Source organism: Erinaceus europaeus, chromosome X (assembly GCF_950295315.1).
Source record: "Erinaceus europaeus chromosome X, mEriEur2.1, whole genome shotgun sequence".
In the NCBI taxonomy this organism is placed as follows: Eukaryota; Metazoa; Chordata; class Mammalia; order Eulipotyphla; family Erinaceidae; genus Erinaceus; species Erinaceus europaeus.
The window spans coordinates 63,324,118-63,338,391 of NC_080185.1; the positions used below are offsets into that span (position 1 = coordinate 63,324,118).

General features: G+C 42.8%; 1 protein-coding gene across 9 annotated transcripts in view; it reads right to left on the reverse strand.

Annotated features, from left to right (window-relative positions):
• Nucleotides 1–14,274, reverse strand: part of DRP2 (dystrophin related protein 2) — a 93,436-nt gene that overhangs the window by 38,537 nt on the left and 40,625 nt on the right. For 6 of the 9 annotated variants that reach the window (XR_009547626.1, XM_060183456.1, XM_060183459.1 and 3 more), the window contains 4 exons: nucleotides 10,933–11,109; nucleotides 6,388–6,551; nucleotides 3,497–3,653; nucleotides 1,500–1,620 (listed from right to left, as the gene is read on the reverse strand). Coding sequence is in view for 8 of the 9 variants with exons in the window: in XM_060183456.1 (XP_060039439.1) it covers nucleotides 1,500–1,620; nucleotides 3,497–3,653; nucleotides 6,388–6,551; nucleotides 10,933–11,049 (559 nt within the window). In the remaining variant the exon portion in view is untranslated. Of the gene's footprint in view, nucleotides 1–1,499; nucleotides 1,621–3,496; nucleotides 3,654–6,387; nucleotides 6,552–7,263; nucleotides 7,379–7,727; nucleotides 8,179–10,932; nucleotides 11,110–14,274 lie in introns of those variants that run through there. The other 3 variants (XM_016194708.2, XM_060183461.1, XM_060183460.1) reach the window with 3 other exon arrangements.

Sequence of the window (14,274 nt, forward strand, 5' to 3'; positions counted from 1 at the left end):
GTACATATAGCACAAGAGATCAAACCAGGAGCCTTTGGCATGCAACTCCAGGGTTCTCCCAGGTAAGCTACTCCTTCACTCAGAGTAAAGAAGCCGTTGAATGAAAGAAGGGCCATCAAAGGAGGGAAAAATATAACTCACCTAGATTTCCCACCTAAGTTTCTAAATTGTAAGGTTTTTCTTCTCTCAACCTGCCCCTCTAAATTAGACTCAGAGCCTCAAAGCCCTAGGCTAATTATAATTATACCACTCTTTTATTTGAGCCTGTCTTCAGGCTCACTGGGCAGTAATTTGAGTACTAGTTCTCTGACAGAGGGGCACCAGGTAAAAAGAGAGTCACTGACAAATTGTTTGATTAGCAAACAAAACAAAAGAGAGTCATTGATAAAGGGCTCAATTACCAAAGGGTCTATCTGGGTTATTCATGGCCAATCTTGAAGCTCTGAGGACTCTTTCAGGAGAAGAGGGCATGCTGGGATATCATTCAGATCTAATTACCTTGCATTTCACCTTGCAGCTTTATTTGGATCTAGACCTAGAGTTAGTTGCCCTTCCTACCAAACAAAGGGATAAGAAGTGATCAGGGTGTGTATCAAAGGGACACAACTAATTTTCTTCTCAGATATCATCTAACCTTTTACATTTAAAAAAATGAACTGATGAAATAGCATAATGATTATGCAAAAGACTTTAATGCCTGAGGCTCTGAGGTCCTAGGTTCTGTCCCCAGCACCACCATAAGCCAGAATTGAGTAGTGCTCTGATCTCTCTATCTTTCTCATTAAAATATATTTTACTACCTGCCTATTGTTTATCTATCTACTAGATGATCATCTCCTTGAGGGAATTTATTGTTTTACCACCACATCTATCATAGTGAAGAGTGTCTCACATATACCAGTTACTCAATCAGTACAGTTATTTAATTAGTTTAATTAATGTATATAATAAATGTAGTATAGGGGCTTCTTGAATATTACTACAACAGATTAAAAGCAGAAGTAGATAGGAAAATTTTGCTCTCTGTAATGAAGTCATATGCCAAAGCAAAAATATAAATCAAGAAAAAAACAAATAAAAGTGGGCCTGTTTTGTTCCTTTATTTAACCATCACCAGAAGTCTTTCTTATGTTGGAGTAAAGCAGTATTTTTTAAAGACATGCAATTACTTTTATTCATTGAATCATTTCAAAGCATTTTGAGTCTTTTGTTTTTACTTTTCCATGTCTTATTAGAGAGCCACACATGATGCTCTAGAGAGTCAATGTTTTTTCTTTTGTTTGTTTTTTTGGGGGAGGCACACAATGGTTTCTCTTGCTCTTGGTTATGGTTCTCTTTGCTATTTCTTACAGTTTGAATCTTATTCCTCCCTGACTTTGGACTCCTAGGGGAAAATTATCCTCCTAGCTAACAGCTGAGAAAATGAGTTTGGTGAGGGAAGAGAGGGGGTTAGCATATCATAAATAAAGAAGCAGTGGGGAGAGAGGAAGATCACCTACCTTTGCTTTCAGAATGAGGCTCTTCTAATTCCTCAAATGGATGCTGGGACAGGAAGGTTTGAGCTGACTCCAGCACAGAGTAGATATAGGGGCCCCGAGACTTGACATCTTCCATAAAAGCCTGTAGGTTCAGCAACATGGTCAACAGGGAAGGAAAGTCAGTCTCTCTGAAGTCCACCCTGCAATTAACAACTTCCCCTTCTTGATCCCTCCTCCCACCAACAGTTTATTTTGATCCTTTGGTATTCTCATGTATCTTTGAGCTGCCCAGACCAAAAAAAAAAAAAAAAAAAAAAAAAGAGGTGCAGCCTTTCCTATAAGTAAAGATTAGCTCTGTCGTGATATTTTTATCAGTGTATGCTACAGGGTAGAGAGAAATGCAGGGATTTGGGGATGGCCAACTTGGTTTTCTGGAACAACCAGAAAGTCCTCCACAAGAAGTTGAGAGAAATCAAAGCCACTACCTGTAGGACTTGTATTAAAATTTCAATTTGCTGTTGTTGTGATATACAGAGTGAACAAATAAAAAATACACAGTTTGATGAAGTCTTATAAAGTGATTCCATCTCTATACACAGTTATGAGATCAAGAAATGGAAGAGAGGGCAAGTGGAGGAGCAGCAGGTTAAGTGCACACATTACAGCATGCAAGGACATGGGTTCAAAGCCTTGGTTCCCACCTGCAGGGGGAAAACTTCATGAGTGGTGAAGCAGGGCTGCAGGTGTCTCTCTGTCTCTCTCCCTGTCTACCTCCCCCTCCCCTCTCAATTTATCTATCTAATAATAAATAAAAATATTTTAAAAAGAAACAGAGGAGGGGAGCTGAGCGGTAGCTCAGCAGGTTAAGCGCACATGGTGCAAAAGACAAGGCCCTGCTTAAGGATCTTTGTTGGAGCTCACAGCTCCCCACCTGCAGGGGGGGGGTCACTTCGCAAGTGGTGAAGCAAGTCTGCAGGTGTCTATCTTTCTCTCCTCCTCTCTGTCTTCCCCTCCTCTCTCGATTTCTCTCTGTCCTATCCAACAACAGCTATGGCAACAATAATAATAACAACCACAACACGGACAACAAAATGGGAAAAGTGGCCTCAAGGAGCAGTGGATTCGTAGTGCTGGCACCAAGCCCTAGCGATAACCCTGGAGGGAAAAAAAAAGAAAAAAGGAAAGAAAAGAAAAAGAAACAGAATATCTCAAAAGATACCCTCACCATTCCTTCCAATCTCATCCTTCTTCCTACCTCCCCCCTCCAAGTAAACACTATCCTAATTTGCAACACCACTGATTAATGCTGCCTGTATTTGAATTTTATATAAATGGAATCTAGAATCTAAAAGTGCATACCCTCATATCTGACCTTTTGTTCACTTATGATACTGTCTTTGCATACCTTTGTAGGCTATTTTTCTTTCTGTACATTATTGCATTCTGTGTCTGTATTTTATTGAGTCATAAGTGGCATGTCACATGGTATAGATCAGAGGTATACAACACATTAATTTCACGCATTTATATTATAATGATTGCTGTTGTAGTACTGAGACTTCTGGTGGGTCATGAGATTATCATTTCTTCTAGTGCAGTTTGTATTCATTTTCTTTATTTTTTAAAAAAAAGTCTTGTAATTTTTCTGATTATAAAGGTAATGTATACCATAGAAACTTCAGAAAATAAAACTTAACTCAAATTTTATCATGTAGGGTTAGCCATTATGAACATTTGGTATAGTTCTTTCTGACTTTTTTTTTAAATGATTGTTGTTGCTGGGACTTCATATCATATTGATTTGTCTATATCTGCATATAAATCAGGGCAAAGTTTGAAGGGAGGCCATTATTTGATGGGAAGGTTAAAGAGGGAAGATCTGATATACTGTGTGTAGTGCTGCCCATAGACAAGTAGAACCACATGTGTTTAAGAAGAACCAGTGTGTTTATCTGTCAGATTACTTCAGAAGACAACCTCTCTGGCTACGTACTGCAGCCTTCATACTGTTAACCTACCGCATGCGTCTCCTTTTCCTGCTGCACCAGGGCCACATCACCTTGTAGGGGCAGCTGAGCGGACAGTTCCTCATCCTTTTGGCTGAGCCAGTCTATAATCTCTTGGAGTGGGAGCTGAAGCTTTCCACTGTGGTCTGAAAAAGCTTCAAGGCGAGCACTGCATAAAATAAGTGAAACCAGTCAGGCAGGCTGGGAGTATGGATCACCCAGTCAATGCCCCTGTTCAGCTGGGAAGCAATTACAGAAGCCAGACCTTCTACCTTCTGCATCCCACAATGACCTTGGGTCCATACTCCCAGAGGGATAAAGAACAGGAAAGCTATCAGGGGAGGGGATGGGATACAGAGATCTGGTGGTGGGAATTGTGTAGAGTTGTACCCCTCTTCTCCTATGGTTTTGTTAATGTCTCCCTTTATAAATAAAAAAATAATAATAATAAAATAAGACCAATAATTTTTTAACATTGATTATTATTATGATTATTTATTTATGAGATAGAAACAGCCAGAAATCGAGAGGGAAGGGGTGATAGAGATGGAGAGAGACAGAGAGATACCTGCAGCCCACTTGCAAAGCTTTCCCACTGCAGGTGGGGACCAGGGGCTTGAACCTGGGTCCTGCACATTGTAACATATGTGCTCAACCAAGGTGCGCCACCACCCAGCCCTGAAGACCAGTAATTTTCTTTTTTTTTTTTCAGAGGCAAAAGTTTTTCCAAACCAACTTGTGCAAAACTTTAATGCATATGACCGAGTAAACAGGAGCTGCCTTGGTTGAAGGAGAGGTCAAGAACCCTCACTCTTGCCTACCCACAATGTTTTCTGATGCAGACATCAGTTAATTCAGTTGTGTGACCAACCTTGAGCTGAGAAAGGGTGATTGCTATCTTGCTGCTCTCTTGCCTAGAGGAACTCAAGTCATGCCACATTGTCCATACACAGAGACTTCTCAGAGTCTACTCCCTGAGCAGGATAGGATAGAATCAGTGGAAAAGGTTAGTTGGTATGTTTTGAGTATGGCCCCTCACTTGTGTGAGGATGCACAGAGCTATAAGCAGCTCAAGGATCTCAAAAGATGATCTCCTATGGGGGGAGAAAAAAATGTGTGCTGTACAACCATTTCTGTTGGCTTCCCCCCTGCAAATGAACCATGAGCTGTGGGCCAAGTGGTAGGAAACCGGAGGTCAGCCTAGGCTATGGGCAGCCAGGGAGCCCATTCCACTTACCTGAAAAAAAGCAAATATTCATTGCCTCCCTCCCACTTAGTCCAAGCCCTTTACCTAAATATTGCTTCTACCAATTCTCTGAGAAATCTTATGAGCTAGGCACAGTTCTTTTCCAGAGAGGTTCAGTAGTTTGCAAAGGACACACAGCTAAGTCATTGATAAGCTATGAAATTCTGATTTGAATTCAGGATTAATTCACTCTAGAACCTGTGTTCTTTTCAACTTTCTTCTCCACTACCCAGCACTTCCATCAGAAGTCAGCAGTTTGGGGTTTGATGACAGGGAGTAGAGAGGGAATATGTGTGTGTGTGTGTGTGTGTGTGTGTGTGTGTGTGTGTGTGTGTGTGTGTGTGTGTTGAGGGGGTAGTCAGACAGAGAAGTAATGAGAAAAGGGACAGATGATATAAGAATTTCCTTCATTATGCTAAGTGAGATAAACCAAAAAGAGAATAACAAATACCAGATGATTTCACTTACTTGGGAAACAAGGACAAAAAAGAAAAGCAAAGAGATATTTTTTAAAAAGAAAAGAAAAACAAAGAGACACATGGACTGGGGGGGGGGAGGTATTTCACTAAAGCAAAAGACTCTGTGGAGGGAGGAGTTGGGAGGGGATGAAGATGGTCTTTGGTATATGATGATTAGAAAAGGACCTAAGCTGGGAGTGAGAGTGTCCTGCAGACACCTACTACAGGGGGATGAGAAAAACTGTGCCTATGCATCAACAACTGTACTATGAACCATTAACTCTTCCTCCCAAATAAAATGGAGGAAAATTGCCCTCATCCTCTTACTAATTTGCTTTAGTCTGGGGAGGAATATGTGGGCTGATAGCCAGTGAATGGGAGTAGAGAGCATGAAGTGGTATGGAAGCAAGCAGATGAGGTCCACTAAGACGGAGGACACTTATGAGAGAACAGAGTAATAAATCCTATTCTTCATTTCACATCAGTGTTTTTGAAGTTCAGAAACCTTTTTCATATCTATTTGCATCCTTATGATAACTCCATGAAATAGTTAGGATAGGCAATATTGCTCCACTTGCCTTTTTCCCTGAAAAAAAAATAGCACAGCATGTGGACTGGGAGATGGCACAATAGATAAAGTACTGTACTTTGAAACATGACTTTATTTTCCAGTATCACACATGATAGGGATTCTCTCTCTCTCTCTCTCTCTCTCTCTCTCTATCTATCTATCTACCTATCTATCTTTAGTAAATAAATCTTTAAAAATAGCACATCAGCTGGGAAGATAATGCAGTTGCTAGAGAAATTTGACTTTCATGCTTGAGATTCCCTGTTTGATTTCTGGTACAGCATGTACTGATATGATGGTACTACGGTATTCTCTATCTATCTATCTATCTCTCTCCTTTCTGTCTTGCTTGAAACTCACTGTCTGACATTTAAAAAATAAAAAAAATCAATTAAAATCTCAAAGATAGTCTAAACAACTGGAAGCTAAAATTCACTAAAGTCAAATCACTTACCCAAAGTGCCACAACTACTTAAAAAGTTTGAATCCAAGTCTCCTGACTTGTGACCTAAGGCTCTGCCAGAGAGAAGGAGAGGGAGAAGAACTAGCTGGAGAGGCTGAGAGGAGAATGGCAAGTGTTAGTAGCAAAGGGAGCCCTAAAACCCCTTTTTGAGAACCCAGGCCTTACCGAAGATTGTGAGATTTCTTTTTGATTTCATTCCAACATAGATTCATGGCTGGTATATCCAAGGGTCCAGCGGCATCAACAGACCCTTTGAACAACTTTGGGCTTAGGCAGGGAACCCCGGCACCATCCTCAGGAGGCGTGGGGGCACTGACAGGATCTCTAACCTGGACAGAAACAGACATCCTGTAATCCATGGCATGAATACACCTTGGTCTGCACAAAGCTAAGGATGAGACTGGTGAACAATGGGGATAAGGCCTTGACCCAGGGTGTGTCTGAGAATGGAGAGAAAAAGACTATTCATTGGAACATCTTCTCATGGCAAAGGCCAGTCACTTTATAATGATCATTATTATTGCTCTAATTATCATACATGGTTCCAGGACTACTTCCTAGATGAGACTGTGGTAGTAGGTGTGCTACGAAAGAAATATTTCAGAGGATGGGAGTAGATAGCATAATGGTTATGCAAAGAGACTCTCATGCCTGAGGCTCCAAAGTACCAGGTTCAATCCCTCATACCACCATCAGCCGGATCTGAGCAATTCTCTGGTAAAAAAGAAGGAGAAGAAGAAGGAGAAAGAGAAGGAAGGAGAAGAAGCATTTTAGAGCTGCCTAATCACTCACAACCATAGCATTCAAGGTCAGCTGTAGCCTTGTACTTTGGGGTTACATGGTTTACTCAGTCCTCTCCATTTTACCCACCCTCATTTCCCCCGCCACAGTTAGGAAACCTGAAAATAATCCTAAGTGGCATTGCACACCTTCCACAGGTGGAGAAAGAGCTAAAGTTGTAGTTTTAATCCTGATGTCCAAAGGACTCCAATCAGAGTTGCTAAATAAGAGTACCAGTTACAGAATCTGCCCAAGTCTCACCTTGAACTCTTCAGTTCAAGAGTCCATTTTCTATTTGTCCATTTGGGGTGTCATGGGCTAAGGTGAAAGCAATGACTGTGCCAACTAGCCCTTAAGAAGGTAGTTGCCTTGTATGCTGTGCCAGGATGGTATAAGCAGGAACAGTAAGGGGTGGAGGAAGAAAACTCAGTGGGTATAATTTCATTCCAGCCTGGGGAAACCCACCTGTCACTTCCCTGCCTTCTGTAAAAGGAACACATTCCAGCTAGTGACTGAGCTTTTTCTGGTGTTTACCTCCTTACAAACCATACTCCCACCCCAAACAGGGAATTTAAGAAAATTCAGGGATCTCAGGAAACCAGTCATCCAGATAAAACCACAGCTGGCAGCCACACTGCCAGAGGCAGTGAGGGAACATCCAAGACTCTGGAGAAAAGCTCTGAACTCAAGTCACTTCCTGTCATGTCCTGAAGAGCCAACCTTACCTGTGCCGTCTGGGGACTCCATGGAGGGATCGGGCAGCTCCATGGTCATCTCTCAGCATAAATCCGCACTCAGTGCCTGCTAAGCCACAGGCAGAGTTCTGAAAAGCTTTGAGCAGACCCCCACCCCACCCCCAAGAAGGGCAGGGCTGTGCCAGACCAAGAGGCGGGGGAGCTGTCACCCTGTTTGTTTACTGACCCCCCAGGAATCTGGAGGGGGTGGCCATGTCAGGGCTCAGCCCTTGAATCAGAGCTTTGTTCCTGGGGAATTTCGGCTTGCTCCCAACTGGGCCCGCCATACCGGGGCCAGGAGGCCCTCCTTGGCTTGCAAGGACAGGCAGCAGGAGTGGGACTGGACATTCCATGGTACTGAGGAGGGGCATGCAGAGGGCAGTTGTTATTGACTGATTTTCCCTCTCTCTACGGAGGAGAGAAAAGGACTCACTCTAGACTAAGTCTCTCTCTCTCTCTCTCTCTCTCTCTCTCTCTCTCTCTCTCACACACACACACACACACACACACACACACACACGAAAGGACCAGACCCCCTGGTAAGCAATTTCCCCAGAGTCTGGCAGCAAGATGAACTTGACAATAAGCCTTGCAGTCCTCAGAGGTAGTGAGGACTATGTGGGGCACAGTTGATGACACAGCCATGAGATGGCAGGAGCAGAATGGGAAGGTGGGAAACATATGACTCATCCAAGTCCACTGTGAAAAATGAGTGGTCACCCCGTCCCAACTTTAGGAGGCAGAGAGGAGTGGAGGGAGAGCCATATGCATCCCAAACTCTGACTGCCCTTCCAGATCAGAGGGACCTGGGTAGTCTATGTACACTCCTCTCCCCCACCCCCTACCCCTCTCCGGAGCACTGTAAGGAAAGGAGAGGGTGGAGTGAAACTCAGTAGCTCTGTGAAGGGATTTAGAACCAAGGAGACATCTGTGCTCAGCCTATGCTGACTTGGACCATTGGTTTGAAGGATAGGGTCACTTCTGGAAGCAGCCATTGATCTCTCTCTCCAACAGACTTGTCTAGGGAAAGGTTAACATTTCCAAGCTGGACACCTCCTCACCACCACCACCATTCCCCTCAGACTGAGAGAAAATATTGCTTTTTTTTTCTCCTTCTTCCATAAAGAGTTCTGTTCCCATCTTCATTTATCTCCCACAGAGTCTTCTGGGTTTTCCACAGTTCCACATTGTTTTCATACTGAGACCCACCTACAGGAATAGTTGGAGCAGCTGCCTGACTCACTGAGGGGAATCTGGGGTAGAAGCAGCCCGGGTGGATGGGGGTTGGAAGGTCAAGCACAGGAGCAGAGAGGCCTGCAGGCTATGGCTTCACTTGAGCTTCGATAATTGGACTCCAGCCAGGCTCACTGAGTCCCCTGCACTGTCAGTGCTCCATAGTCAGTCTGGTGTGTGACCCCTGTCACAACCAAGTTGTTCTGGTTTTGTGAAAAGAGCCCATGATGACCTGGGCTCCACTCATGTCAACCTTTCATTTCTTCTTGCTACCCTCTTACTTTCTTTCCTAAGACACCATATGACCCCTTACTGTGCTTCATCTCCTTCTTCTCACTCTCTTCATTGTCCTTATACTCACAAGCCCTGCCCTCCCTCCAGCAGACTCAAGCCAACAGTAGGCAAATATTGAGCACTCATAATTTTCTTTCCCTATCAATGACCTTCTGTAATGTGTGTACTTAATGGAGGCACTACCACCTGGCCAGTCAGTGGCCTGCATCTGGCTTTTGTGGTCATCTCCACTCCCTACAGGGTTCCCTCCTCATCTCTGAAAACTTTCAGACAAGTCAGAGTCACAGGGAGGACAGAGAAGAAAGTGAACATTGACAAAATAGAAGGTTAGACACTATCATTCTTAGTCATGACTTAAGATTCCCTGATCTAGGTTGTGAATCTCCGAGGGGGTTGGTAATAGGCAAAAAGAACCTTTTAGAAGAGCCCTGCCTTCTTAAATCCTTGACTCCATGAAAATCCCATTCTGGCAAAGGTGTTGGGTATACTATGGGATTTTAAGTTGACCCTGGCCTTAAGACTGTATTCAAAGCAGTAATTTTTCTCTGATTAGACATAGGAAAAATATCCCAGAAGCACCTAAATCATATACCTCTTTGATTCTTGACATTTCCAAAATGTGCTCCCCAGTACCATCAACATTATTCGTCCCTACCATCCTTCTCATCCCCTCCTCATCACACACTGACACTCCCAGCACTGCAACCCATCTGTGAGATATTAGGAGGCATAGTTCTTGCTCATCCCCATAGCCTCTGAACCCCAAAGCATTTTGGGCAAAGTAAATGAGCTTATGTTTCTTCCTTATCTGTGGGACTTCCCTGTAATCAGAACTGTGGACTTCTTTCTTAGGATTACAACTTCTTATACATCTTTTTTTAAAAAAAAAATTATTCCTTTTTGTTGTCTTTGTTTTATTGTCGTAGTTATTATTGCGATCGTTGTTGTTGGATAAGACAGAGAGAAATGGAGAGGAGGGGAAGACAGAGGGGAGAGAAAGATAGACACCTGTAGACCTGCTTCACTGCCTGTGAAGTGACTCCCCTGCAGGTGGGGAGCCGGGGCTTGAACCGGGATCCTTATGCCAGTCCTTGCGCTTTACACCACCTGCGCTTAACCCACTGTGCTACCGCCTGACTCCCAGGTTCTTATACATCTTGTGCCCACTTACCAATGTATGTACCACTACCCCTCCACTCCTAGAGGAAGAGAGAAAAAGAGGCAGTATGAAGTTCAGGGGATCCTTTGTGGGGCTGAATCAGGGACTATAAGTAATCCCAGGTGCTTGAGACTGAAGAAGAAAGCTATATGCAGAATATGAAATGTATCACTCAAAAGTCAAGGCAGAGGAGAAGTATCATTGACCATGACCTGAAAAATCACAATCCTCTGGGACCTCCTTTAGGTGGTTAACATGGAATGATCTTACCACTGCTATTGTGGACCCTTGGGTTCACCCAGCCCAGTGTTCTTCCTTGTGCCATGTCCCCTACAAAAGACCTCATTAAGGACAAAGGATGGGCCAAAGGGAGGTCTCATGCTATTTAAGAGGTTTCCCGTATCCGGATAGTGTTCCCAAGCCTTAGAAAGCAAGGATACTCACAAGAACACACCCAGATCCCAGGAGCGCACTGCCCCCCACCAGTTTTTCTTTTGTGATCATTCTTACCTGAGGTTGAGGGCAGGAGCTTCGGAGGCTGCTGCTGTGATGGAAGCGATCAGTTGCCCGCCACTCATGACATCGTGGGAGGGTGTAAGGGCATCCCTGCATGACCATAGGTTGCATTAGAACCAAGGCTCATGGAGGGCGGTGATGGGCTGTGCACTGACCGTTAAGCATAAATACCTGGAAGAGAATGAGGAGAGATTTAGAATCAAGACCTAAAGAAAACTTATGAATCTAACATTTGCCCAGAGGCACCTGAATTAACCATGAAAACACTCAGTTTCCTGGTCTGCCCATATTCTTTCTTTCTCAGGCCACCGTATCCCCAGAAAGATTGCATTTAATTATTAATTTTTAACCTACCTGAGAGTGTGCAAATATTTCAGAGCAAGTGCATTTTAGATGAACCTTGAAAGTCAAGCAAATGTTTACCAATACATAGAAGGGGAGAAAGGGGTTCTCTGAAGAGAGAGAGACTCACCTGTGCAAAGGCAGATAACATAAAAAGTGACAGCATGTCCAGAGTATGGTAAGTTCACTATGGCTAGAGTTTAGTAGGAAAGGATATGAAAATGACATGATGGGGAGTCAGGCGGTAGTACAGTGGGTTAAGCACACATGGCGCAAAGCGCAAGAACTGGCATAAGGATCCTGGTTCAAGCCCCCGGCTCCCCACCTGCAGGGGAGTAGCTTCACAGGTGGTGAAGCAGGTCTGCAGGTGTCTATCTTTCTCTCCCCCTCTGTCTTCTCCTCCTCTCTCCATTTCTCTCTGTCCTAGCCAACAACGACAACATCAACAACAACAAAGTTATTATTATTAATTTTAAAATTTATTTCTTTATTGGGGAATTAATGTTTTACATTCAACAGTAAATATAATAGTTTGTTCATGCATAACATTCCCCAGTTTCCCATTTAACAATACAACCCCCACTATGTCATTTATCATTCTTCATGGACCTGTATTCTCTCCACCCACCCACCCCAGAGTCTTTTACTTTGGTGCGATATGCCAATTACATTTCAGGTTCTACTTGTGTTTTCGTTTCTGATCTTGTTTTTCAACTTCTGTCTGAGAGTGAGATCATCCCATGTTCATCCTTCTGTTTCTGACTTATTTCACATAACATGAATTTTTCAAGGTCCTATTATTGTTACATAGTAGTTACAACAATAAAATAACAAGGGCAACAAAAGGGAATAAATAAAATAAAAATAAATTAAAAAAAGAAAATTACATGATGTTTTCCTGTAAGTGTTCACATACAAAGAGACCAGACATAGGAAACATCAAGCCATAAAGTGTCATTTGTAGTGATAAAAGAAATAATTACTAGGTGGAGTGAATGGGGTTTACAAAGTGAGTTCTACCTGGTTGTGTCAGGTGCTGTCTCTAGAGGAAATATGCTTGAAGTGAATCATGAGAGAAATAGCATTAGACAGAAAGGTAGAAAGGAAAAAAAAGAGCAGATGAAGCTAAAAAATGAGGATATGACTACATTGGATCAGATTATAAACAGTAGGGAAACATAATTTAAACAAGGGATGACAGGAACATATTTGCATTTTAAGGACACCCCTCTGGCTTTCTTGTGGAGTAATTCTCCTTGAGGAAGAACCCACTAAGATGATGCTTTAGGGCTTGGATATAATTCACCCAGTAGAGTCTATGTCTCACATGTACAAGGTCCTGGGTTTGAACTTTCCCACCACATGGAAGTACCACAAACAAACCATCTTGTAAAAAATATTTTTAATATTTTTTTAAAAATTTAAAAATATTACTGATTTAATATTGATTCATGAAATTGTAAGATAATAGGGGTATAATTCTGCACAGTTCTCATCACCAGAGCTATGTGTCCCCATTCCCTCCATTGGAAACTGTACTGGTTATCCCAAGGTCACATATATGGGTAGATTATTATTTCTATAACTACCTATATTTATATATATATTTGCCCTTTTATTTCTATAGCCCTGCCTTCTCTTCCTTTCTAAGTCACAGCTACACCTGTTACTACTTTCCAATATCTTTCCTTTTTCCTTCTTTCTTACAGAGTTTGGAAAACACTATTGGGAGTCGGGTCGTAGCGCTGCAGGTTAAGCACACATGGTGTGAAGTGCAAGGACTGGCTTAAGGAGCCCGGTTTGAGCCCCTGGCACCCAACCTGCTGGAAAACACTTTTACATTAAAAAATACATGAATTATAGCTGAATAAGGGCAAGAGACTGCCATACATTATTTATTTTCTTATATTTTATAATTTTTATTTATAAAAAGGAAACACTGACAAAACCATAGGATAAGAGGTGTACAACTCCACACAATTCGCACCAGCAGAACTCCATATCCCTCCTCTGATAGCTTTCCTATTCTTTTTTTTATTCTCCCTTTTGTTGCCCTTGTTTTTTTTTACTGTTGTAGTTATTGTTGTTGTTATTAATGCCATTGTTGTTGGATAGGACAGAGAGAAATGGAGAGAGGAGGGGAAGACAGAGAGGGGGAGAGAAAGACAAACACCTACAGACCTGCTTCACCGCCTGTAAAGTGACTCCCCTGCAGGGGCTCAAACTGGGATCCTTACGCTAGTCCTTGCACTTTGCACCACGTGTGCTTAACCCACTGTGCTACTGCCCAACTCCTAGCTTTCCTATTCTTTATCCCTCTGGGAGTATGGACCCAGGGTCATTATAAATAAATAAACTCCACTTTATTTATTTATTTATTTATTTATAAAAAGGAAACACTGACAAACCATAGAATAAGGGGGGTACAGCTCCACACAGTTCCCACCACCAGAACTCCGTATTCCATCCCCTCCCGATAGCTTTCCTATTCTTTAATCCTCTGGGAATATGGACCCAAGGTCATTGTGGAATGCAGAAGGCAGAAGGTCTGGCTTCTGTAATTGCTTCCTCGCTGAACATGGACGTCGACAGGTCAATCCATGCTCCCAGCACTAGTGGGGTGGGGTTCTGGGGAATCAGAGCTTCAGGACACATTGGTGGGGTTGTCTGTCCAGGGAAGTCTGGTTGGCATCATATTAGCATCTGGAACCTGGTGGCTGAAAAGAGAGTTAACATATAAAGCCAAACAAGTTGTTGACTATCATGAACCTAAAGGCTGGAATAGTGCAAATGAAGAGAAGGGGACGGGGTTGGGGTGGTGGGTGGGTGTTTCCATTCTGTAGATAGCTAGTAGGCATATTTTAGTTACATTCCAAAGGGCCTGTGGCTATACTAGTTTTTTTTTTTTTCCCTGAGCCTGAAATCTGACATGCAGATGGATCCTAGTTATTATCAACAAAATAAGTACCACCTCGGCATGCTTCACTTCAGAGT